We start from the raw sequence: 24,539 nt of genomic DNA, 5'->3' as shown, positions 1-24,539 counted from the left end.
TGGCAATGTAAAGATTTATGAGCTGAATTTTCTGTTACATGCACGATATAATATCACGATATAGATCCCCAGTGGATAAAGGATAGTCACGATTAATGTTAGCTCATGTTATAATGAACCTAGAATATATCTATATGTATATCACATGTATGGGTTATGAAAGTAACTCATACCTATATCTATAGACTCCAGAATGAACAAAGGTGGGTTTTAGTCAGTAACGTTTCCTCCCTCTGCCCCCGTAGGGAGAACAAGAAAAAAAAAGGGGAAGACCTTTTTAATTTAGGTAACATAGGCAACTGTTGTCCAATTCTAGCAGACACTGGTATTTACTTCTTACGCCATCTCCCAACTATCTTTTGGCGGCTTCCAGTCTCATCGGATGCAGCTGTGTAACAGTGTTTTACAAAGAAGAGGGACACTCTATCTGGCCTCCTCACTTTCTGACTCTTCTATGTGGTTCATCATCAACATCATCTCATTCATAGAACGTCCACTGCGGAACATAAGCCTCCCCCTTTGATCTCCACAGTGCTGGAGTGGAGACCATGGACTAGCAAGCGCAGCGTAGGACATCCACCGACAAGGTGGACAGACGACCTTATAAAGGTCACCGGAAGACGCTGGATGCAGGTCGCCTCCAACAGGTATCTATGTGGTTACAAGTATGTAAATGGAATACCTTTTTGCAAAACAAACTTCTTCAAACCACACCTGGTATTTATCCCTTCAAAGCTGACACAGGATTTTTTGCATCCTACATTCTATGCAAATTGTTTTTCTCATGGTTTAAACATAAATTATACCTACACTTTACTTGTTTTAATGAGCTCATGTCAATATGTCATCGGAACTAAAAGAATAGGCGGTTACAAAGGTGTAAATTAAAATTATAATTTGCATCCTAGAAGATTGTATTTTCCTTGTGGTTCTTGGTATCATTTCTGTAGATACCTGGGTACCCATAAATAATGTACTATATGTTATTGGTAAACTTTTTGGTAAACGATAAGTTTATTCTTCTTCCTCCTGCCATGTTCCCAATTTTATTTGGGGTCGGCGCAATACGACATGTCACATTCCTCCATTTCCCCCTCTCACTCGTCATACTGAATGAAGTTCATTGAAATCTTTAATTCTGTTATTTCCACACAAAAGTTTATTTGTCTTAGTCGGAATACAGGAAAAGACACAGTTCCGACCAAACAGTACCTATTATGTTTCGTGGAACACGTAGCATTTTGCATAACGTTACTTAATTGGTAATTACTATATTAATTAGATTAATTACCTACTTATATTTATAGGTCTGTTCTTTGAAGTCCGGCTGTACTCAATGTGTTTAGTAATTAATTTTCAATTTATTTAATTGCTAATAAGTATGTAATGAGTGTTCAAGAATCCTTTGCTGTTACTAAGTTTTTAATGTAAGTATTGGGATTCGGCAATATTTCAATTAAAAGTCGTTAGATTTCTATAATATGCGTTTTATTTTAAGAGCACAACTTTGGCACAACTTGACAAGACATGACAAATTTTCTAAAACAGAATCGCGCACGTTTGTGGAGACACTATCAAACAAAAGCGTTTACAAAGATATCTATCTTATAAATTTATTATTCAATAGTAAGTACAACAGGTTCCAGGCCAGCGAATTGAATCTACGAGGTTAAATTATTTACATGGCCTTTTTTTTAACGACCGATTTAGTGGATCGGCCGAGTACCTATTGGATACCTTATGTTAGAAAGAAAACGATGATGGAAGGATTACATGTCATTGCAGGGATCCAGTGGAACTCCCAGTCGTAACAAACTTAAAACATGCTGCACCGAGCAGTTAATTTCGGTTTGCATTTTATATTTTTCTTTTATTATTGTGTCTTTTCGTTTATGCTGAATAAATTCATTTGTTTATCTATTTATCTTTAATCATTCTTGAGTTTTAAACGTGTAACGTTAAGTACGTCCTCGTAGGTCGTTGACTGTTTGATATAGGGTCTCCGGTCCCCCATTCACTGGGGATCTTATAAATTGGACTTTTAAAACTGCGTTTGAACCAACTTGTATTCGAACAATGAACTTCTATTTATAATAAAAACAAGTCAATGTCCTCTATAAAATATGAAAGTTAATAATGAATCTTGAATAATATTCAGATCAAGATATTATCAGTATTCAGTGAGGATTTACGCGGTGGATGGCCTCGTAATCTGCTGACGATGACGGCATTGAGGATTTGCGAAGATGACTCATAATATTTCGCCGTTTTGTATGTAACCAATGTAGGTGTATGCATCGGCTAGCTCTATCCCGAGGATAATCTTGCAGGGACCTCTTGGAGGGACGCCGAGAAAACGAATAAAAAGTTTTCTATTACCAACTCTCTAAGATATGAGTAGGTACCCTACTTACGTAAACTGCTCACAAACTCTTTGCTGATGTTAAAAGCAAGTTGGTTTCTAAGTATTACCTACGTTATCACAGTTATAGGCAGATATTGATCATCCATCAATGAGGTCATATTGGTGACTTGGAAAGAAACACATTTTGATCTTTATTTTATTTTGTTCAAATTTGATGCTTCATGACTTTATAAGTAAGGAAAATGATTGTATTTTCCTTATTTTGCCAACTGGGCACCAAGCTCGTGACCAAGTTGAAGCCGCGCGTATCGATCGATCATGAATGCCGACCCCAACAGTTGGGAAAAGGCTAGGCAGATTAGATGAGAGAATATACTAACTGAATTACGTCTCAAAATATCGACCTGAATGAGCCCGAATTTAAATAACGAAGTATCTGAATATTCAAAATCCACCTTCCTTTTTGGTTAGTGTTCTAAATAACTGTGTTGCTTTAAATAAATAAGGAATCATTATAATTTTCATTTCCTTGCAACTCTGATTACAATATGTCATGTGACGTGACACCGGTGACATTAAGCAGCAGTTCGTTTCCCTTTACAATTTCGTGAATTGGCTTGTATTCGTGGTGTTTTGAAATAATCTGATTGGCTGAAGATTAACCTATTTATTTGTAACCAGTAAAAACAATTTGCTACTGAAATTAATGCAACGAAAACATACTGTGTCAATCCCGCAATAAAGTAGGTGAAATGTGATTGAATTTGTGTAAAATAATCTAATTAAATAAGTTAATGAGCTAGTTTAGTTGATAATAACGTCGAGAAATATATAACAGGTAACCACAAATCTATATAATTCGGTGTAATACGTAAGAATTTGGGTGCAAAAAATTGCAAAGTCAGCCGTGCAATTCTATGAAGCTAAAATTTTATAAAATATATTTAGATTACCTTGACAGCTAAATTTAACTTAATTTGCGTGATATAAAATGCCATCTACTTAATGGACAGCTAATAGATACTGAAAAATTGCATAAAACTAATAATTTAGCCAGCACAGTATCATATAATCTTGCAGCATTCTTACTAGATTAGTTTCAAGGTAAAGGTTAGAAAAACTAGCTAAATCTAACTAAATAATGTTACTGTCGAAGCCTTACAAGCTATTTAACAACCTTGGCAGCAAGATAAGATTGTCTTTTTGTGTCAATAGTAAAGAATTAAAACATAAGTACACAAGGAAAGGTGTTTGAATATTTTAATGTACACAGTACTGTTTATGTTCCTAACAGTTTACATAGACACAGATTTCTATAATATTTTGTGATATATTTTCCTGTACAACCTATACATACTTGGTTTTGATTTTATTCAGTGCTAAATGTATTGTGCTACCTTTTATTACAAGGTCCACGTTATCCTTAAGAATAATTGATACTTTTATCCTAACCTTCATAGTAATGTTTTCTTATTGGGTTACTTACTTTTAAACAGGCTTCCCTAAAAGAAGTAGGTTCTCAATTGGTCAGAATCTTTTTTTGATTATTACAAGTCCCAAAAAAAATACAAATAATTGTTTCCTTTACTAATGGAATCATAATCTTGACTATCATTGGTGTTTAATTAATATTTAGGCCAATGTATAACACACACACTTTAATTTTAAAATTGTCCTTCTAAAACTAACATAATACATTATTGTTGATACTTGCAGGTACAAAATGCGGTGGGTGCTATTATCAATAGTAGTGCTTCTATGCAGTAGCTACATGGCTCGAGCATTTGAGGACCAGGCCCTGGAAGACGATGACTTCGCAGAGTTCGAGCAGTTCGAGTCTGAGGATGATGAACTGGCCACTGGTAAGACATAGTACTTTTTCATTTAAAGTAATAGTGTAACTAGGAAAAACAATAGGTGGTTTCTACAGTAGAGGCTTTGAAATGACTGAACTGATTAGACAAATTCTTTCTCTGTTGGGAAGCTACGTTATCACCGAGTAACAGGCATGAGAAGTAGTTCCCCCAGGACATGGATAATATCGCAGTAAAGAGCACAAGTTTCCCATATTGTTTAATTTTGGGTAGGTTATGATCTTATAGGCATACTGTTTTGTAGAAGTAATAATAAAATATTTGCTATCAACAGATTTTACTGAGGAGAAGGAGCTCCCAGTGAAACCGAAGTCATCATCGAAGGATCAGTTTGAAGCCAACGTGGAGACTGAAGACGAGATCTTAGTGGAGGTGAGTTACCTGCATTAGTTCACCTATTTGTAGCAATGGTAGCATTCGTAGCATATTATAATATACTTGTGTTTACATTAGAATGGTAATTTAATTGTAATTATTTTGTCTTTGGGTAGATAAGGTCAATGACTGTTAGAATGAGCTGTAAAATGCAACTTTACTGACTTTTTGTTTATAAAAAAAAGGAGTGAAAGGCACTCTTTTTTTTGTACTTGATTGTTATATTTTGTCTTATCATATTAACAGTGTACAAAAATTGTTGAATAAATAATTATGTCTTATACCCATAATTCATCGAATTTATCTTACAATGCATAAATGAGACCTAACTATCTTTCTCTGTCTAATTCCATATAACATTTATCATTATTATTGACCACATTTTGGCGCGCTATTTTCTTAGGAGATTTTGCGTTATGATATGTTCGCTAGTCATTTTGTTCTCCATGGAATTGACATTTTGATTTCTATTGTCTTTGTCAGGATGAAGACAATGAGTTCGAGCACTTCCAAGATCCAGAGGAGTTTGAGGGGTTCCAGGATAACACCCCTCGCACCTCTGAACAGCCAAAGATCACTATTTCTAAGGTATGCAGTATTTAATTAACAGAATTTATTATGTGTTACCAAAGAGGTCATATTTTAAGTTCCTATTTTCATGCTTAGTACCTAAATACTTGTACAAGTAATGTTAAAGGTCTCTGCACACAGCGGGCGCGGTGCGGCGGGACGGGACGGCGACGTGAGACAATGTACTAGTTTGTCGCGTCGCGTCGCGTCGAGCGGGACGGCTCTGTGTGGCGTCGTCCGTAATATCTAGTACATTACAACTGCTCAGTGTCGCGTCGCCGTCCCATCCCGCCGCGCCGCGCCCGCTGTGTGCAGATACCTTTAAAGATTACTTAACAATTTCTTAGTTATGATTTAATTGTTTATAACTGGTAGCAGGATTTCAATATGTTTGAAACATAGCGTACTGCGTATAATGATAAGATCCTTTTGTAATATTATGTTCAACAAATAAATATTTCTGATTCTGATATATTTCAACTTACATTTGAACTGATAGAAAAAAGTATTATCTCTTTCTCGTATACACAGGTTCCTATAATGATCCGTCCTCGCTGGGACGCGTATTGGCTGGAAGGCATACTGTGCTGCCTCCTGGCTGCGTACGCGCTCGCCTATGCCGTCGGCAGAGCGAAGAACACCTCCATTGCGACCAACTTCTTGAAGCTACATAAACCACTGCTCGATGATAATTTTACTTTAGTCGGTAAGATTATTTATTTATTGTTGTTCTTGATTTTTGTGTAGTATTGTCGTGAGTAAAAAAAATTTGATGCGCGAGTACAAATATTTTGTATAAAAAAAACTAGAAAATAAAAAAATAGTTACTTACCTGTCAACCTACGTAAGTGGTCCCGGTCATATTAGACTAAAATAAAACGTGGGGCCCATTAACTATTGCTGTAGTACTTTCTTCTAGAGGTATAATAGGTGTGGATTGCATCGACTTACTATAATCGTAACTGGAGATTTTGACAATCAATAATAATCAGCCGTAGCGGCTTCACCAGCGAACGCCGAGCTCATGATCTACCAAAGTATAAAGATATGCTTTGCCATAGGTAGGATTTCAGAGGGCCCCACGTTTTTATTTTAGTCTAATATGACCGGGACCACTTACGTAGGTTGACAGGTAAGTAACTATTTTTTTATTTTCTAGTTTTCAGTGCACATAAGATAAAACCGTTTAACTTAAAAGTTTTTTTACCAATTTTTTATTTTCTAGTTTTTAGTATTTAATGAAAATGCCTACCGAATATTCCTCATTCTATCAAATTCATTTAGTGCATCATTATTACACGGTCTATTACCTGACAATTTATTACAATCTAATTCCTCAATACATAGCCCTTCCAGATACTTTTTTTTAACGACCCCAAAAATCATCACATGACCTCCTGCTGTGTGTCAGCAGCGGTGAGGGAGTGCCAGACTCTTGACTAAAAACCGTTTTGTTCCGTCGTAGGCCTTTTATGTACCAGGGCCGCGGTAACTCTTTCGAACAATCTCGCAGCCCAGGCAGGCCTTGGCCCTATTGGGCCCCGCTGGAGTTACATACTGACAGTTTTCTACTTGTGAAGCCCTTTCATTTGATACCCATATTGGTGGAATTGAATTGATAAAAAAATGTTATCCGCCATTTTGTAGAGGCCGCCATCTTGGATTTTAATTTTATATAGTACTACATTGTATGCTACTGGTTGAGAACTTTCATTTGATACCCATATTGATGGGATTGATAAAACCTACGTTATCCGCCATTTTGTAGCGGCCGCCATCTTGGATTTCAATTTTTTATAGTATATTGTATTCTGCTTGTTGAGCCCTTTCATTTGATACCCATATTGATGGGATTGATAAAATCTACGTTATCCGCCATTTTGTGCCGGTGGCCATATTGGATTTACAATGTAATTGATATTACTATATTGTATTGTCATCGGAATTAAAGGTGTATACAAAATTTCAGATTAATCGGTTGACAGGAAGAGGGTGAAATTTGAATTACTAAATTTGACCCAAGAATGAATAAATAATAAAACAAACGGGGTGAGCTAAATAAAACCGTTTAAAAACAAAACACAGGTTGTGTTTTGACCATCTTTTGATAACTCCGGAACTTTGGATAAAATGAGAAGATAGTTTCTCCATTAGGTATTCCTATTTATACCAAACTCATTACGAAAAGCTCCATTCATTTCCCGAGCCTTTTCCCAACTATGTTGGGTCGGCTTCCAGTCTCACCGGATGTAGCTGAGTACCATCATTTAAAAAGACAATAATTACTGTTGCAAAACCAGCTATCAACATTCATCACCCATTTTGGGAGCTACAGTACCACAGAAACACGCATCAAGCTTAAACCCGCTATCTCCCTTCTTTTTGTATTGGGGTTATATACATATATTGTTCTCATATATATTTTGTTTGTAGGTGAGACAGGACTAGACGTGGTAGCCGCTAGCGACGAGCGCGGGTGGCGCCGGGAGGCGGAGCACTGCTTCACCATGTGGTGCAGCGGCAGGCTCTGCTGCGAGGGCATGCTGCTAACCCTCAAGCTTATTAAGGTAATATACTGGAATATTTTAACTTTAACTGTTTTTTTTTTACTAAAATAATATGAAAGTACCTAAATGTGATCATCATTATCTGCCGTATCTTTTCCAACCCGACTATGTTGGGGTTGTAGGCAGATGAATTATTGCAATTATCCTTGCCATGAATGACCTAATAATTAGCAACAAGACTTGTCGACGCTTCACGGCACCAGAAGACTGGCTTATTCTATGGACGAAGAATTAGCGTTGCCATACAACGTAGCAATGCAGGCCAGTCTTCTGGGCACGTTCCCGGAGGAAGACATCGACGCCTAATTGTATTTACTTATGTTGTATATATACATTTTAATTTTAGTATATATGTAGTATTTTAGTTTTTAAAGATAGTTTAAGTTTGTATATATCGTATTTGTAAATACATAACATATCCTAATTTCTATTTATTTTATTAATTCCAGCGTCAAGACCTAGTCCACGTGCTGCTAGGCGTAGTCCGTCCGACGCCGGACACGCTGCTGGTCCGAGTGGAGCTGGGCAAAGACGACAGCGATCCCTTCGTGCTGTGTGTCGCGCAGAAGAAGATCGCCACCAGGCTCGCTAAGGAAATGCAGGATTTGGTATGTTGTTTCAAGTTAACCACCCTTCACCATTGTAAGCAATGGTCCAAAAGTTTATTTATTTTCATTGAAAAATATAAAGAAAAACTAGCAGTTTTCCCGCGGTTTCACCCGCGTCCCATGGAAGCTACTGCCCGTATTGGGATAAAATATATAGTCTATGTTACTTGCAGATAATCTAGCTTCCTAACTAGTGAAAGAATTATTTAAATCGGTTCAGTAGTTACGGAGTCTATTCGATTCAAATTGACAAACAATCAAACCTTTCCTATTAACATATTCGCATATCATTCATACATTCACGTGTAAAAATGAATTGCTGTTCGTTAGTCTCACTAAAACCCGAGAATGACCTGGACCTATTTGACTTATTTTGGTATACAGTATACAATAAAATGTTTTATATTTTATAAAAAAATGCATATTAATGAATTATTTCTTTCCCAGAGCGTATTCTGTCCGGAGCGTCGTGCGGGCGACAAGCACGGGCTGCCCACGGCCCTCTCAGTACTGTCAGAGACTGCGGAAGCCACGGCGGGAGTGTTGGACGCCCGCGTGTGTGCGGCCCTGGCGCAGTACCATCAACACGTGCAGTATATACACATATCCGACCGGTACTCCGGCCCGAAGCAGATGGAGTGAGTACATATATTTTTGTTGATCTACCAACTACCCGTTTCAAAAAGGCACTACGTAGATGGTTTTTTATTAACAATCTTAACAATATTAACAATCCTTTTTACTCTATAAAATAATTTTTACAATATAAATTTCCAAAAGGTGCTGGGCTGCGGCCTCCTCTCACATGGAGAAGGATTGAGCATTAATCACCACGCTTGCTCAATGCGGGTTGGTGATTTCAGACTATATATCCAGGTTGCCTCAAGATGTTTTCCTTCACCTTTTTTATCAGTCCTTGGTGTCCAAGATATACTTAGAAAGTACATACAAACTTAGAAAAGTTGCATTGGTACTTGAGTGAGTACATATTTCATTTTAAATTAAATTATCTCTATTTCAGACATTTAGTCTATAGCTTTTTACACAAAAAACACAAAAAAACGTTAGTAGGCTCGTCAGTATACACAAAAATAAAGCCTAATAATAAAGTGTTAGTACTTTGTTAGTAAACAAAACAAAACAGTGTACACAAAGAATAACTGGAGTCTACTTCCTATTTCTAAGCAGGTGAACGCCCGCCCAAAACACGTTAAAACGACTGTCTATTTTGCACGCTATTTTAGACTAGCTTCTGTCGTTTCACCCGTATCCCGTGGAAACCTCTGCCTGTACTGGGATCAAATATAGCCTATAGCACTTAGGAACATTGTAGCTTTCTATCAGTGAAAGAATTTTGGAAATCCGACCAGCGGTTCCTAAGATTACCCCCTGCATACAAACTTAAAAATTGTACCTCTTTATAATATTAGTATAGACTAGCTTCTGTTAGCGGTTTCACCCGCATCCCGTGGAAACCTCTGCACGAACCCAACGAATCCTTCGATCCGCGGGGCTTTGACTTAATCACGATCGCTCTCCTCAATTCAAATCAAATCTTTTATTTTGAAACTTTGTTTGTCAGGGAATCAGCAGTGACCAAGCCCCCAGACACTGAGAAGGTCATGCTGGTCAGTCTGGCACTCGGCCCCGACGGCGGCGGCGACGAGCTGCGGCCGCTACTGCTGCTCATCTTCCACCTCATGGACAAGATCAAGCGGCTCAGACTCAGCAAGGAGGTCAGTTGTGCACTCATTTGTACAGTAGGGGTCATTCGTACACTCACTTGTACAGTAGTAGTCAGTTGTACAGTTACTTGTAAAGTAGGAGTCAGTCATACATTCATTTGTATTTTACAGTAGTATAGTATCTGGCAACAGTTTTTTTGTTTCTGAAAACTGGAAATTGACTTATTTGGAAATTCCTAACTGATTGTCTTCTAGGTTTAATATAAATTCCTACTAGCGATTTCATGGATGTAATGATGTAATATAATAATGGATACATATAAACCTTCCTCTTGAAACACTCCATCTGATAAAAAAAAACGCCTGAAAATCGGATGCTTAGTTTAGAAGGTTTCATCGTACAAAGGGACTTAGGGACAGAAAAAGCGACTTTGTTTTATACTGTGTAGTGATTCCTATAATATGAAGTTGTTTAACACAAGCGTTGTCCATCAGGCTCTAGCGAAGTGCGAGAAGCGCCGGCAGAAGGTGGCGGAGGCGTGGCTGCGCGGAGCTCACGCCGCCCGGCAGGAGCAAGCCGCTGCCCGGAGGGAGGAGAAGCGAAAGCAGGAGAAAGAACGCATCCTCGCTGTATGTACACCAACTATACCATATAACTAACGACGTTAAAAATTATCAAGTGACCCCTCCCGCTGTGGGTTAGCAGCGGTGAGGGAGTGTCAGACTCTTACTGACTAAAAACCGTCGTGTTCAGTTGTAGGCCTTTTATGTACCTGGATCACGGTAGCTCTATCGAATAATCCCGTAGCCAAACTACCCTTGATCATTAACCTAGCCTTTTCCCATCCATGTTAGGGGTTGGCTTCAAGTGTAGCTAAATGCAGCTAAGTACCAGTGTTTCACGTAGAGCGACTGCCTATTTGACCTCTTCAACCCAGTTACCTGAGAGACTGTCAGAGTGTCATAGCTAGTCATTAAAACAACCTTTTTGTATACCTATTTCAGGAAGACGACCCAGAGAAACAGCGTCGCTGGGAACTAAAAGAGCAGAAACGCCAGCAAAAGCGCAAAACGCCAAAAATGAAGCAGTTGAAAGTCAAAGCCCTTTGATCACGCTTCGGTTTATACCCAGCAATCAGTCACATGCAATATTATTTACAATAAACTTTTGTTATTTATCTTAAGTGTTACATACTCAATGGCTGCGAATAAATGAATTTTAAGTTATACATTTGAAGTATTTTTATTGAAATTGTCTATCCCGTTGTATGCCGTAGTGCAGATCCACGCATGACAATTGTTTTTCTATTGTTTTATATTTAGCGGCTTACAAGCTTCATTTGAAATCTTGATTGCACTTTTTACAGGAATGGATGGTCAACAAATTACCAACTGCTTGAAATATGGATTCAATAAATAATAGTATTTACATAGTTTTTTTGTTGGATTGTTTTTATTCTGAGTTTTTAAATTAAAAGTCATATCTTTAGTTAAAAGCCTACACAAATTGATTAAAGGTTTTTTCCAAACATATAAGAGCATCATTATGATTTTTGCATACCCACATTACCCTGACGATCCCCATTTATTAATGTTTATTACTGAAAGTTTAAAGGTGATGTTTAACTAATTAACGAGGATTAATAAATGTAACTCTACCTATCGAAACGCCAGTAGTACTAAACCGATTAAAATTAAATTATAAACATAATGACGTGTATAGTTTATTTTTTTAATTATTTATTTAATTATATATTGTATTTATTTATTATAATGGAATCTGGGGGAACAGCTAGTTATGATTATTTTAGATATTCAAATCATTAATATTGCAATGTTGCGAAAGGCTTGTAAAAATATGTTCTATAAGAGATAGGCGTAACTCATGAGTCATAACTCATAAGTGTTTCGCACCAATTGTTTAACTAACGTGTCTGCTTCATGGACAGAGAAGTAGTAAGAAAAACTTTATTTTTTTCACAATAAAACGCTATGAGGATTATTAATCAAAGCAATATTTATTTCAAATATTTGTTATTAAATTAATAAGAACAAAATAACAAAATATGTTAACAAACATAAGTATCTATTTCTAAGTCACAAAAGCGTGGATGACAAATAAATAATATGTTGTTATATAAACTGAACATGACATGAATTTTGTTGATGCTTTGAGATCTTCATACAGTCTTATTCCTATCTCTTTAACTTTACACTTGTTAATAGACACTAAAATTTACACAAACATGTATTGCTCATTCAAAAATATGGAATATGTGACAATTGCTATTCAAAACAAGTAAGATTATGGATTAAGGATTATGTAAAACGAAGAGTGCACATGTGACTTAGACCAAAACAAAATGACTTTGTTCTCAACTAACACGGCCACTATCTTAAGGGTAACCATAGAAATCATTAAAACTCTCACAGTTAATAAACACATTAACTTTCACAAAATAATAATCTAAATCAGATACACACAAAGTGTATCCGACATTTGTACCAATTCCAAATATTTTTTTGAGCAATTCGCTTAAACATTAATGAAAGTAGCTGCACTATCATTTATCGATGGGGTGGATAATACATGCAAAATCAACTCAAGTACATCGAGGACCTAGGAACATTTAGAATCAGCTTCTACAGTTTTTATCCATGCATCAGTATAAACACACTGAAAAATACATTATTCAACATTAATTAGATCACTTGAATACTACTTCTATTTTTCTAACCTCCGCCACTCTAACTTAGAGTAAATACGATTCGAAGGTCATCACACTAGATTTAGAGGTGGTTGCGTGTGAGTGATGTCATTCATCGACCTGCAGCTTCTGGATGCGCGTGGAGACGCACTCCATGTCGGGCGAGGGCTCGCCGCGCGCCGGCACCTCTGCGGCGAGGTTGAGGTTCTCCAGCGACTGGCAGCGCTTGGCCGGGCTCCTCCCGCACTCGTGGTTGTACCCGCTCGTCGACGGCTCTAACAAACTCGCTTTGAACTCGCACCCGCTATCGCTCACGTCACTACCGATCGCATCCGAGTTTTCACTCTTAGTTCTGTGTCTAATGGGCAATACGTACGGGCAGAGTCTGTTTTTGTTCGTGGCCCTTTTCATACAATAGCCCACGGTCACGTTAGAAACGTATCGTGTGTTGAGACGCATCACGCTGTAATTAGTCTTTGATTCGCGCAAATAGTCGCGCCGCGCTTCGGTTATTGCACTCAGCATGCCCAAGTCGTGCAAGGCTTTATCCAAATTCTCCAAGTTCATGTGGCGAGATTTCTGTGAACAACGCAACAAAATTATTGACGCGATCTGCTGTCTCATCTAGGATGCATGTCCGCAAATAGTACATACACTTTTTTCGAATTCATTACATTTCATCCTGGATTAGATCTAGGCAGAATTCAAGAAATATACATAGAAAACAGTGAAAATAAACATCACAAAAAAGTCATAATAAGGAATGACAATTACAAATTATGAGTTGCCAGTAATAAAAAAAAGTCCATAGCAATGGTATAAAAAGCGAGCGTAGCGTAGCCATAGTAAAAAGTTTATATGGATTTTCTGGAAAAAATAAAAATTCCGTCAAATTCGTATTTCCTTTTTCTAAAAATTCTCAATTATATCAAATGCGTCAGATTGACAAACTATTGTCAATACCGGGTCAAGTAATTATTTCTGAGAAATATTACAGATCCATGAATTTTGATGTAAAGATACGACACGAATAAATTGTAATGAATTATGGCTGAAATATTGAAAGAGTGGTTAACCGAAAGATTACAGCGTCCAATATCATGGGAAGCCGACGAATTTGGAGACATGATGAAAAACGGTTATGTGATTGCTGGTGTTCTGAACAGCTATAACGTTATAAACGATGAAAAGCATTTCTTAATAAGAGCTAGTTGTGCACAAGAAGATATTAAAAGCAATTGGAAATATTTATCAGAATGGTTATCGGACTTAGAAGTATACTTGAGTGCTACCGATCTAGAAAACATAATGGATGGCAAGGGTTCTGCAATACTTCGTCTTTTTTACAAAATGTTTCTTCACTTGGATAAAAGAGATCGAACGAACTTTATTAAACGAGAAAGAAAGATGGTCTCTGGTTTGATAGAGAAAATGGGACACAGGTTTAAAGTAGATAACATCCCTGAAGAAGAAGAGTCGGTTGTGGATAACCTGTCTAAGCCTCTTCTAAATGAACAGCATTTTATAGAATGGCAAAGGAAGAAATCAGAGCAAGTAAAAGATACATATGATTATATACGACACAAATATTCGAAAATGCTAAAAAACATTAAAGAAGCAAACACTCCGTTGTGTTTTAAACCTGCATTACCAGTGAAACTGTCCGGTAAAGAGCAAAAAGAAATGGATACGTTTGCTTTAAAGTATCCTTGTAAATTTGAAGATTACACTTACGAAGAGCTCCTTGCTTTGGAACAAAAAGCTTTGGAACAGAGAAGTTCAATTACTAGTTCTGATTGGGCGAAAGGCTACATGGATAATCTTTATAGCAGAATGCGTAAGAAGTCGGATTCTGAAGAGTTTCAAAAACAACTTCGACATGTTTTAAGTGGCTCATTGTGGGACCTTTCTATTGCTGAAGAGGAAACTAAGCTTGATACAGAACTTGCCAAAAAAGTAATGAAACTATCTCAGTTTGAAAAGCAAATGTGCACGCAAATAATGGAAACCAAACAGCAAGCACGCAATTTAGTCAAGAATAGAATCCAAGCTGAAAAAGAATTTGCGGAACAAAGAGAACTACAGTTCAACCAGTTTCTTGATAATGTGAAAGAACAAATACAGCTCGAAATGGCAGAGATAGATTTCGAAAGAGACAGACAAAACATGCTTCACAAGAAGTTGTATGCCGAGAAAATGAGACGAAAGAGATTGCATTATTATGAAATTTGCTACGAAACGATGTTATCCCTAGTAGACTACGCGACAAAATACGCATACTTTAAAAAACTGATGGGAGGTGATGACATTCCAGACCATTTTATACACGAATGGAAAGTTTTGTATTATAAACAGCAGCCAATATTTGATGTTTTGGAGCCCCCGGAAGATATTTTAAAAGATCGAACTGAGGAGGAATCAGCTCCCACAGAAGAAGAAATCGTTAGACTTGAATTGGATCGCCAAGAAGCTTTAAATGATAACGAATTTAAGTTGTATCATGATTATTCTTATCCATGGACGTTAGATTTATTATTACCAAATTATGATCCTGAATCTGAAGAAAGAAAATATGAATATTTAGGAAATCGTATTTTAGGTCATATGGTGTACACTTTGCTGGGAATGAAATATCCTTATCCTCCACCTTTACCACCAGCTAACTTGCCTGCGTACAAATCCAGAGCTCTTTTGCGCGGGCTTCCGGACAGATCTATTACTGTGCCAATGCAAACTCTCTTGAAATCAAGAAAAATTCACGTTGTTCGTCTAGAAACTGCCATCAACTTTTGTTTGAGAAAATTTAAATCTGAATTGGTAGGTTGTACTGACATTGATTTATCATTTGATAAGTTTATGGCGGCTGCTCCAGAAGAAGAAGACAAAGAACTAATTAAATTTATGAAAATTGATGACGAAGCGAGCAGAAGTAGTGAGCTGGCTGTCAGTTCTATGCTCGGACAAATTCCAGCAAATTCCAAACAGACGCAAACCCCGAAAACAATACCAGAGGAAGAAATAAAACTGTCCGACCCTGCCGAACTTGGGAGATATGCCTATGAATCTTTAGGTATAGGTGATCCTTTAACTGACCATCTTTTAGCGGCAATGATAGTTGAGTATCTCAAAGACCAAGATGACATTGATGGCTTTGTTATAGTCAACTATCCAAATTCTTACCGAGAAGCACAAATTCTAGAAGAAACTTTTTCTGGCAATTCACCACCAAATGAAAGCGATCTGGAAGATAGGGATGACATTTATTTAGAAGACATTATTCTGAACCATCGTAAAAAAGAAAAAGATCTTCATAAAGAAGTGAGAGTATCAAGACTCGTAAGTAATCCTCACAAGAAGAAAGTTGACAAACCTTTCGAAAGTTATTTCACTTGCTATATACATCTAAAAGGAACTGAAGACATTCTTCAGGAACTCGTAATATGGGATTTGACAGACAATAATTCTGAGCTAGTCGATCGATTCTATGCTGTACTAGGTCTTAATTATAGCATGTATTATGAGGTGATGGACAAAGAATTGTTAGCTCAAATTTGCAAGTATATCATCGGCGATTATTTGATGCCATTAAAATCATGTGATAGATTATTTGGTGAAAATGTTCTCAGCGCCCTAGAATTCCCATCTACAGATGATAAAAGGACTAAGTCAAAAATTGTTAAACCAGAAGTTGTGGATGGCAAATCAAGAGATAAAATGCGTGGTTCTAGAACGAGTAAAAGTTCAATAGTTCAGTCTTTAGAGGTAGTGAAGGAGCCCTCGATGGATGAGTTCCCTGATGATGCCGAGCCTGTCATGGAAGAACTAGCTGGGGAAGAGATTATCAGCAAAACGCTTACTATTGACGAGATAAAGTTGTTGGCTGGGGAGGAAGATTGGGATTATGGTGAGCTGCCTATTCCTCAGATAATAGGAGTAGCTTTAGCTACTTGTTGGCAAGAAATCGAGAAAGTATATATCAACGACATGCAAGAACTATTCTTCGCAAAAAGATTGCAGATGAACTGTTTGATACCTTATGCAAGGTACGTTAAGGACAAAATGGAACAAATAATTACACTGCCCTCTAATAAACAAGATCTTGTGTCTCGTTTCCAAAAAGATTACAACGATTTTGAAAATGATTGGCGTGACATAAATTTTACAAAAAATGAATGGCACTGTCGTGTGAAAGAGCTACAAGATAGATTGTATCATATTTGTGATGAAAGAAAATTGCACGCTGAACAACAAAGACTCGCTCTTATAGCTGACAATTGGACTATGGAAGAACTGACAACTCTGGTAAACACATACATATCATGCATGCAAACAGAGCTTAACAGGTAATATTCTAATTTCTATATTATATTAATTTGTTATTTTATTTAACTGACCAATGTCGCAAATTTGTTAATCAATTAATGATTATTTCAGATCAATGCTGACCTTCCAAGCACTTCATGATTTTTATTTTTCCATGATTAAGCATTTACCTACTACGGAAAGGATAGGATTTAAAGAATTAACAAAACTCTTCAGGGAAACTGACGAGACGTCTGGAAGTAAAAAAGGCGGAGAAGATAAGGTGTTTAGACAGTTAAAAGCTGCATTCCAAGACCTCCAACTTAAAAATGTCGAAATCGATTTTAATAATAATCCTTTCAACTTGGTTATTGAGAATAATGTGAAATTTGCATTAAAAGTTATAAAGGAAACAAATGACTCCTATCGCTCACTAATAGCAAGGGAGTATAGCGAAATAGCTAAAATGCAACCACCTATAAAGAAGAAGGATGAAAATGTTTCTGAGGAATCCGTATGTGCTGAAGAGGTATTTAAAGAAAATGCGTTAAAATGTATTGATGAATGGACGATGGGTATTAATGGAGAAATGTTTAGAGCGAACCTGCGAATGCAAGCTCTTCAATATAAATGCTATCGCGATATGAAACTGTTCAATGACCATATTTATAAATCTTTTATGGAAATACAAAACGATATTAATACCTATTATGTAAATGAGATAAAATCTGTCGATAGACTTTGTAAATATTTACAAATGGCTGTCGAAAATGGTAGAAGAATACAAGAAACACTCGTTCTTGAACACGATACGTTTATGATCGATCCTAATCTACTACAGTTCGCTCCTCCGGAGCCGCCACAGGACACGGGAGATGCCAGTGAAGTGGTTGGGAATATGGATTTCAAAATTAGTCAACTAGCCACTCTACGATCTCAGTTTAAGATTGTTGCACCAACTGGAATCATTTTACAACAAGCTTTTATTTACCTTCTCCAAGACTTCTTTTTCTTTGGAAAAGAGACTTGCGACGGCCCGCTGTTTCCGGAGGCTTGGATAAATATTAATCCCGAGGAAGTACCCAAATTAACATTCCTCCTATTTGGAGATACGGTGTATGTCGATTGGCGCGATTTTCTAATATATTGTCTGAATATAAGATTTCCCGATGTTGACGAGTTACTGGATATCCGCAAACGGTTTCGATGTCACGATCGCACATCCACAGAGTTGATTAGCCGAGATGACTTTATCGCAGAAGAACTTTGGTTTGAACAAGATTTTGATCCCGAAAATAAACACGAGAACTTGAGAAAGAATTTGATAAAGCATTTCTTGTTTGAATTATTCGAAACAGAGGAAAACATGATGAATTACTCGGCGTTTTTGTTAGCATTTTGTAAAAATCCTGATCCTATCAAAGGTTTTGTTACAGCCTTATCTATGGCTGTTGGCAAAAAAACTTGCTTTGAGCCCGAAGAGTGTGAAGAAGTTGTTTGTAAATTAATTAAATTCAAACAGTACAAAGATGAATGTCTAGCTTGTGCTAATAAATGCACAAAAGAATTCATCGATGCTATTTTAAAGAAGGTAGTAGACTATTGTGAAGGAACCACCATAATTGAATTAGAATATATTCCTCCTCCCGAAGAAAAAGGTAAAGGCAAGAAAGGCAAAGGATCTAAAGCAAGTTCCAAGAAAATTGAGTCATCACAGAGTGCCCGTACGCCGAAATTGCAGAAGAGCAATGCTTCTAAAAATAAGATGGCGCAATCCGAGACTAATGTGAAAAGTACTTTTATTTGTCGTCCATGTGAAGATGAAACTGAGGCTGAAGAGAAGCCGGTGGAGAAGGTCGAGGAGGTGGAACCGGTTAAAGTGGAACCCGAAGAGGATCCCAACCTGGCGTATGCTGTCAGCCAAGCAGTTATTTTGAACGTTTTACGTATTTGCTTGCCGTGGCATTATGTGCTCATTCCGGAGAAGGAGAAGACGCCATATGTCGATCAACTGACAGACGTCTTGAACCGTTTAGCAGTAGATACGGATAACGGAGACATTTATGTTAGTAGGTTCGTATCTGATCCAACTATCTGCGTGCTTCTCCATAAAGTAAAGAAATTCACTGCTCTAAGTATTGCTGAGGAAGTTATGAAGGTTTTCTTGTAGGTAATGGTATCAAGGAGACAGGTAAATATGCACATTGCACAGGTATATTTTATTATTATTTGTTTTCCAGATTTACAGGGTTTTTCCCAAACAAATTATGTTATTAATGAAATAAAATAATTTACAATAACCTGGACTTTTTATTTTTTTTAGCAACGTCCAATGATAGGACTTTATCTGAATTAAATGAACTCATCGAAACTTAATCTTAGGTAATTATAACGTTAAACGTTTAACGCTATAATTTAGCGTTTAGTTCTTCTGTCTTTCGGAAGGCACGAAAAACTGGTGGGTCCCGGCTGTCATGTGAACGTCTTTGGCAGTCGTTATGAGTACTATGAGGTCAGAAAGTCTGATAACCAGTCCTACCAGGTGGCACTGGGTTAGTTGAGAATAGGTAAGGCAGATAAAATGGTGATGCTAAAAACCGAGGCGAACGAAGTATGAAGTTCTGAATTTGTACCTATAAAAAGAAAACAAAGTGCTTTTTTAAATATTTAATAACACAACATGCAAATTATCAAATCGAAACATACAATAAAAAATGTTGAAAAAAGGCTATCAGAAATTGTAAAGGTTCGGCTCAGTTTACTCTTAAACATTTTTTGTTTGTTAGTTAATTGGTTTGTTTGTAGCCTAAATAATGAATAAATACACTCGCGTCTGCTAAGATATGGGTGTAGAGTTTTTCTTCGGTGACATTTAGTAGATGGTACTTTGTACTTCTGAGGTCCGTTGGCGATGGGATCCCAAAGAGTTGAGGGCTGGAAAATAACAAAATGTTAGAGAATGGTTCCCCAACAGCTTTGGGAAAAGCGTCCGCAGACTCGAAATAGCTAAGAACATAGGACACACTTGAGCAGTATCAGTACAGTTACGTCGCTCTCGCCCCTCGCGCCACTTTCATTCAAAAGTTTGCAGTTTTTAAGCTTTCACACGGGCAGTAGTGTTTTGTTCATATTTTTTTTGACTATTGTGAACTTTGGTTCATTTTGGAATTTCTCGTCAGTACCTATCTAAGAACTAATGCGCAGTTATGGAACTCCGTGTGACATTATGACCCAAAAATCTGTACTCTCTGTGTGTAAAAATCAGAAGAGTTCGCTTGTTTGTTTCTTTAATTATCCTTCGTTTTTTAATATCTGGTAATACAATGTAGTTCCCTCTGAACGCTAGTGAAATGCGAATAGATGCTAGCATCAGAACAAAAGGAACCCGTAAAAAGTCTGAATCTAAAAATAAGTTTAGTGTACATTTACCTATTGTAGAATTCTTCTTCTCTCTCTGGATGTGTATTAGAATAGCCTCCCATAGCTTCGTAGTCCTTCGGAGAAACCGCCGTCACACTACCGATGGCAGATCGGTATTCCCTGAGATTTTTCATTAATAACGCTAATGATTTTCAAAGACAAACAACATCCTTACCATCTACGATAAACGTGAGCAATTAGCTCTGTCTGTCTGTCCCGCTTGATGCCAAAATCATTGAACTGATTTAAATTAAATTTGGCACATAGATAGACGAGAGTATAGAGCTTGATAAAGGACATGGGCTTTTTTCCAGTAGTAAAAGTGCCTTAGGGACGCGGGTGGATCCGCTCGGTGAGCTAGTTTCTGTACTTAAGCGTCTTTCTTTGTCACATTACAGCATTGTTACTTAACAAGATAGAAACAATAGGATCACCTAAATCCATAAAGTTCTACGCTAGGTGAGAAGTTCTCGGGGCGTTGAAGACAGGAGTAGGGGATGTCCTTGTCCTCCACGATGCGATCCATATCGTGGAACACGAGGCAGTCCCACGAGCCGAACCGCTGCGTCTCCAGGAACGCGATGTTGTACAGCCGGCCCTTGTTAACCTTCTCTGTTCCTTTACAGAAAGAGAAATAAATTGAAATCATGATGACATTGAAAGGAGGAAAAAACAGTGCGTAGGAAGGAGGAGTTCAATTATTACATCATCATCATCATCAATTTAAGAGCCCAGCTCTTGTCGGTGCAGCTCCTTCCATTTACGCCTATCCAGCGCCAACTCCTGATCTTCCTTATTAAATCCGTCACAAGATTCATCTTCTCTTTAATTTGCTTGATATAGCTGTACCTTGGACGACCCCTTCCCCTCTTTCCTTCGACTTTCCCTTCCACGATGTTTCAATTATTACAAGTAGATAAGGATAATTAATTAAACATACCAAACTGTTCAATAACAAATATCCTGTACTCCACTAGCCGTTTTTGGAGCAGTGCATGGAGGTAACGAAGTAGGCTCTTCAAATTCACACATCGATCTCTAAAACGAAAAAGTTTCTATAAAGACTTCCATTAGCTAGCAGCAGTTATTAAATACATACGCTAGTTTTTTTTACGGGCTTTCAAACCTAGCTTATACGTTTAGGGCGGCTGGTAATAAGTGATCGATAGTTAAATGCATTATTTTACTCGTGCTAAGGGGTCAAAGGGACGGAAAAAACGTGAATAAACGTTTTGATTTGATTTGATTTCTTGTCGTGTCTTGTCGTCTTTCTACACGTGTCGAGTAGCCAAAGCCTCGATTAATTGTCTCGCGGAATTTAATGCTAGGTACATATTTTTCCTTTTATATCATCAAGTTATATAATAGTAGGTACTAGCTTTAGCCCGCGGTTTCACCCGCGTCCTGTAGCCGGATCGTGACAAAAACCTAATACTTTTTATAGTTAAGTTACCTCTCCTCTAATTATTTTCAGCAAAAACGGTCAAGCCGTTTTCATGTTATCTCGTGACAATGGAAAGCGGGTTTCATTTTTGTATATAATAGTATATTCGAAGTAACAAAGCTCAAAGATGTGCATATGTTAACGTACCGATAGGGTATGATGACCGCGACTTTGCTGACAGCACGGCAGTGCGTAGGCGCATAATATCCTCCCAGTTTCACGTCAGGTTTCTGTTCCTCTATGCCGACGACTTTAGGTTCAGTTTTATTGGCCACTGTTATTGGCGCTATTGGACAAATGAATTGTGTTACAGAAAGAACATGTTTCCACAACAGCTTTGGAAAAAGTGTCGACATACTCAGAATACTTAGGAACATGATGTCCTCCTAGCCGATCATATTATCGACCATGGCGGCTGTTTTCTAAAAGGAAATTAGCCAACTGCACAGGACATATTATAGTGCACATGCATTTGCGCAGACACAGGTGTAACTCACTATTCCTTCACTCTCACAGCCCGATGGGATCGAACCCGATACCTTATATAGTGTGCTTTTGGAAATCAGAGGAAGTTTGTTATTATAATCCCATTATCAAAATAAAGCGTTGCACCTACCACTGCTATTTCTACATCACCCGAAGTTGGACTGGTAGAAACCCCCGAGGCGTTAAGTCCGCCGTTGTACAATGTGCATAAAATATGTAAATAAAAATTACCAAAATGCTGTTTAAATAACAGAAAGTAAATGATGCTGGTATACTTATATTCGTTAAGTTTTTTTTTGATGTGGATGTTATAGGAAGACAGTTAAGTGCCACGGTACAGTTAGGGCAGTTCATCCCGTACTAGATGACTCGAAATTATAATTAATGATAATATCACCATCGTTTAATCGTATTCTGATTATATAGGCATTAATACCTACCTACCCTTTTCCGCAGATTTTTCAATTGGTTAGGAGAGATGGTTTGTTCATTGCATATCTTGGATTAAACAGACGAAAATAACTCACCGAAAGACGTATTTAATTTACAAATCGGCGTGTCGTTTAAGTATCTTGGCCTTGCCTCGGCGCCTAAAACGAAGTAAGTTTTTGAAATCTTCAATCAGCACAAAAGAGGTTTTTCAAAAATATAAAGGGGCACCTACATTATGCGAATCTCGGTTTTTTAAACTATTACGGTAGCAATTTACTATTATAAAATGGGGTTAAATACACAAATCATTAAGAATGTCTACGGACAGATAGGTAAATAAAAAAAAATTGATACATACCGACATCTTTGAAAAAGGGTTTCATGGAAGTAAACCAATAATATGAAGAGTTGTATGGATGTGATGAGTACCCTGAAACATATAGGTACACAAAATGGTTTTTCACTGGATATTTTATAAAGCACTTTTTGGTTTTTCAAAATATTAACATTCATAGAACTTGCAACCAAGCAACTGGACTTTGGTCGTAGGGACTGAGTGACATCGTCTTGGGGCGCCAACGGAACAACGGTGACACGAAAGCTACCATATCTCAAATCGGACCAGGTAGTTTCTGAGATTTAAACCAACAGACTCTTCAGCTTTAGCTTTATAGGTAATATATGTACTGAATATCATAAAGAGGAAATACTCCTACTGAACCGATTTGAAAGTTCTTTCACTCAATTTCACTGTTAGAAACCTGCACTTTAAACTCTGAGTAATATAGTCTATATTTTATCCCTGTACTGGCAGTAGTTCCCACGGGACGCTGGTGAAACCGCGGGAAAACGACTGGTACCTTTTTATATAGATATAGGTAACTAAAGTACTCACACATTGAGACTTTTGCTTTAAAAACTAGTGGATACATATAATATTCATCCACCTCAAACTTTGGATAATGTGTCTCAAAAATTTGATAAGAGTTTCTTTTCTTCGGTAAGCTCTCCCGTGGTGGAAACAATACATCGTAGTACACGAGCACGTGGAAATAGCAATCTAGAGTAATTAGTAGGCATATCACGTATATCCACGCTTTCCGAGTGTATTCCGTACTGCGAGGCTCCATTTCTCCCTTGCCTAAGATACCAGTTTCATAGATGAGGTTTAAAAATGCAATAAGCAATTCTCTGCTATCAAAACACAGGATTTTTTAAAATTTTGTAACCTTATAATGATACTAAAATGTGAATGAAATTATATAAAATATGACTTGACAGATTGACGTCTGTGAACTACCAGATGCGGGGGCAAAATGATCTGTCATCATGAGAAAATAGGTTTTCATCGTGCCTCCCGAAAACTACCTCAATATAGCTGGGTAAAAGGCTCGGGAGACGATGTACCACATCTATTTACGAAATAGTACCAAAATATATCCACATTAAAAAATATATATTTCAATTCTCTTTCTAGGATGAATATCAACTGTGACAACAAAAGGGTAGAAAAAACCTAAATTATTGACAGTTTTTTCTTGCCCGTGGTACTACCGTAGTACTACGGGAAGAAAAATTTACCCGTGGTACTACTGGTAGTAGGTACTATTGGTAGTACCACGGGCAACAAATGGCCTTGTCGCTGTATAACTTCGTATCACTCTAAAAAACGCATAACATCAGTGGCCCATCCTCTACTTTTT

At 37.4% G+C, this 24,539-nt stretch overlaps 4 protein-coding genes across 5 annotated transcripts; 2 read left to right on the top strand and 2 right to left on the bottom strand.

Moving 5' to 3' along the window:
* The first annotated feature begins 2,973 nt into the window (after window positions 1-2,973).
* On the top strand, window positions 2,974-11,273 carry LOC110380528 (PAT complex subunit CCDC47). 2 transcript variants are annotated; one of them, XM_049850623.2, is made up of 11 exons: window positions 2,974-3,108; window positions 4,082-4,227; window positions 4,514-4,611; window positions 5,098-5,202; window positions 5,716-5,890; window positions 7,618-7,751; window positions 8,201-8,359; window positions 8,807-8,997; window positions 9,942-10,095; window positions 10,540-10,674; window positions 11,050-11,273. In XM_049850623.2, exons 2-11 carry the CDS (start codon window positions 4,089-4,091, stop codon window positions 11,152-11,154), a joined length of 1,395 nt encoding a protein of 464 aa, XP_049706580.2. In that variant the 5' UTR covers window positions 2,974-3,108; window positions 4,082-4,088; the 3' UTR covers window positions 11,155-11,273. The 2 variants fall into 2 exon arrangements, with proteins under 2 accessions (XP_049706580.2, XP_049706578.2); XM_049850621.2 differs by having other exon boundaries at window positions 3,047-3,203.
* Window positions 11,274-12,043: 770 nt separating this feature from the next.
* LOC110380521 (uncharacterized) lies at window positions 12,044-13,550 on the bottom strand. Its single transcript, XM_021340519.3, has 2 exons — window positions 13,407-13,550; window positions 12,044-13,331 (listed from the first exon to the last, which is right to left on the bottom strand). The coding sequence occupies exons 1-2, from the start codon at window positions 13,431-13,433 to the stop codon at window positions 12,861-12,863; spliced, it is 498 nt and encodes a 165-aa protein (XP_021196194.1). The 5' UTR covers window positions 13,434-13,550; the 3' UTR covers window positions 12,044-12,860.
* A 144-nt stretch (window positions 13,551-13,694) lies between these two features.
* LOC110380527 (sperm flagellar protein 2) lies at window positions 13,695-19,341 on the top strand. Its single transcript, XM_021340524.3, has 2 exons — window positions 13,695-17,095; window positions 17,187-19,341. The coding sequence occupies exons 1-2, from the start codon at window positions 13,800-13,802 to the stop codon at window positions 19,222-19,224; spliced, it is 5,334 nt and encodes a 1,777-aa protein (XP_021196199.3). The 5' UTR covers window positions 13,695-13,799; the 3' UTR covers window positions 19,225-19,341.
* Window positions 19,342-19,714: 373 nt separating this feature from the next.
* On the bottom strand, window positions 19,715-24,130 carry LOC110380523 (beta-1,4-galactosyltransferase 4). The gene is made up of 8 exons (XM_064039237.1): window positions 23,732-24,130; window positions 23,195-23,266; window positions 22,932-22,994; window positions 22,066-22,204; window positions 21,415-21,512; window positions 20,909-21,092; window positions 20,484-20,594; window positions 19,715-19,988 (listed from the first exon to the last, which is right to left on the bottom strand). The coding sequence occupies exons 1-8, from the start codon at window positions 23,964-23,966 to the stop codon at window positions 19,841-19,843; spliced, it is 1,050 nt and encodes a 349-aa protein (XP_063895307.1). The 5' UTR covers window positions 23,967-24,130; the 3' UTR covers window positions 19,715-19,840.
* Window positions 24,131-24,539: the final 409 nt, after the last annotated feature.

This window comes from Helicoverpa armigera, chromosome 18, assembly GCF_030705265.1.
Source record: "Helicoverpa armigera isolate CAAS_96S chromosome 18, ASM3070526v1, whole genome shotgun sequence".
Taxonomy (NCBI): Eukaryota; Metazoa; Arthropoda; class Insecta; order Lepidoptera; family Noctuidae; genus Helicoverpa; species Helicoverpa armigera.
Note: the sequence above shows the minus strand (reverse complement) of the source record. Positions and strands in the feature narration are given on the sequence as shown.

Excerpts from the sequence above, each read along its gene's own strand:
- LOC110380523 (XM_064039237.1), bottom strand. The coding sequence starts at position 23,966 with ATGGAGCCTCGCAGTACGGAATACACTCGGAAAGCGTGGATATACGTG. Across the intron at positions 23,267-23,731 it reads TAAAGCAAAAGTCTCAATGT|GGTACTCATCACATCCATAC; the intron begins GTGAGTACTTTA and ends TATATGTTTCAG. Across the intron at positions 19,989-20,483 it reads GAAGAAGAATTCTACAATAG|CCCTCAACTCTTTGGGATCC; the intron begins GTAAATGTACAC and ends GTTATTTTCCAG.
- LOC110380527 (XM_021340524.3), top strand. The coding sequence starts at position 13,800 with ATGGCTGAAATATTGAAAGAGTGGTTAACCGAAAGATTACAGCGTCCA. Across the intron at positions 17,096-17,186 it reads ATGCAAACAGAGCTTAACAG|ATCAATGCTGACCTTCCAAG; the intron begins GTAATATTCTAA and ends TGATTATTTCAG.
- LOC110380528 (XM_049850623.2), top strand. The coding sequence starts at position 4,089 with ATGCGGTGGGTGCTATTATCAATAGTAGTGCTTCTATGCAGTAGCTAC. Across the intron at positions 5,891-7,617 it reads TGATAATTTTACTTTAGTCG|GTGAGACAGGACTAGACGTG; the intron begins GTAAGATTATTT and ends TTTTGTTTGTAG. Across the intron at positions 8,360-8,806 it reads CTAAGGAAATGCAGGATTTG|AGCGTATTCTGTCCGGAGCG; the intron begins GTATGTTGTTTC and ends TTTCTTTCCCAG.
- LOC110380521 (XM_021340519.3), bottom strand. The coding sequence starts at position 13,433 with ATGAAATGTAATGAATTCGAAAAAAGT. Across the intron at positions 13,332-13,406 it reads GTAATGAATTCGAAAAAAGT|AAATCTCGCCACATGAACTT; the intron begins GTATGTACTATT and ends CGTTGTTCACAG.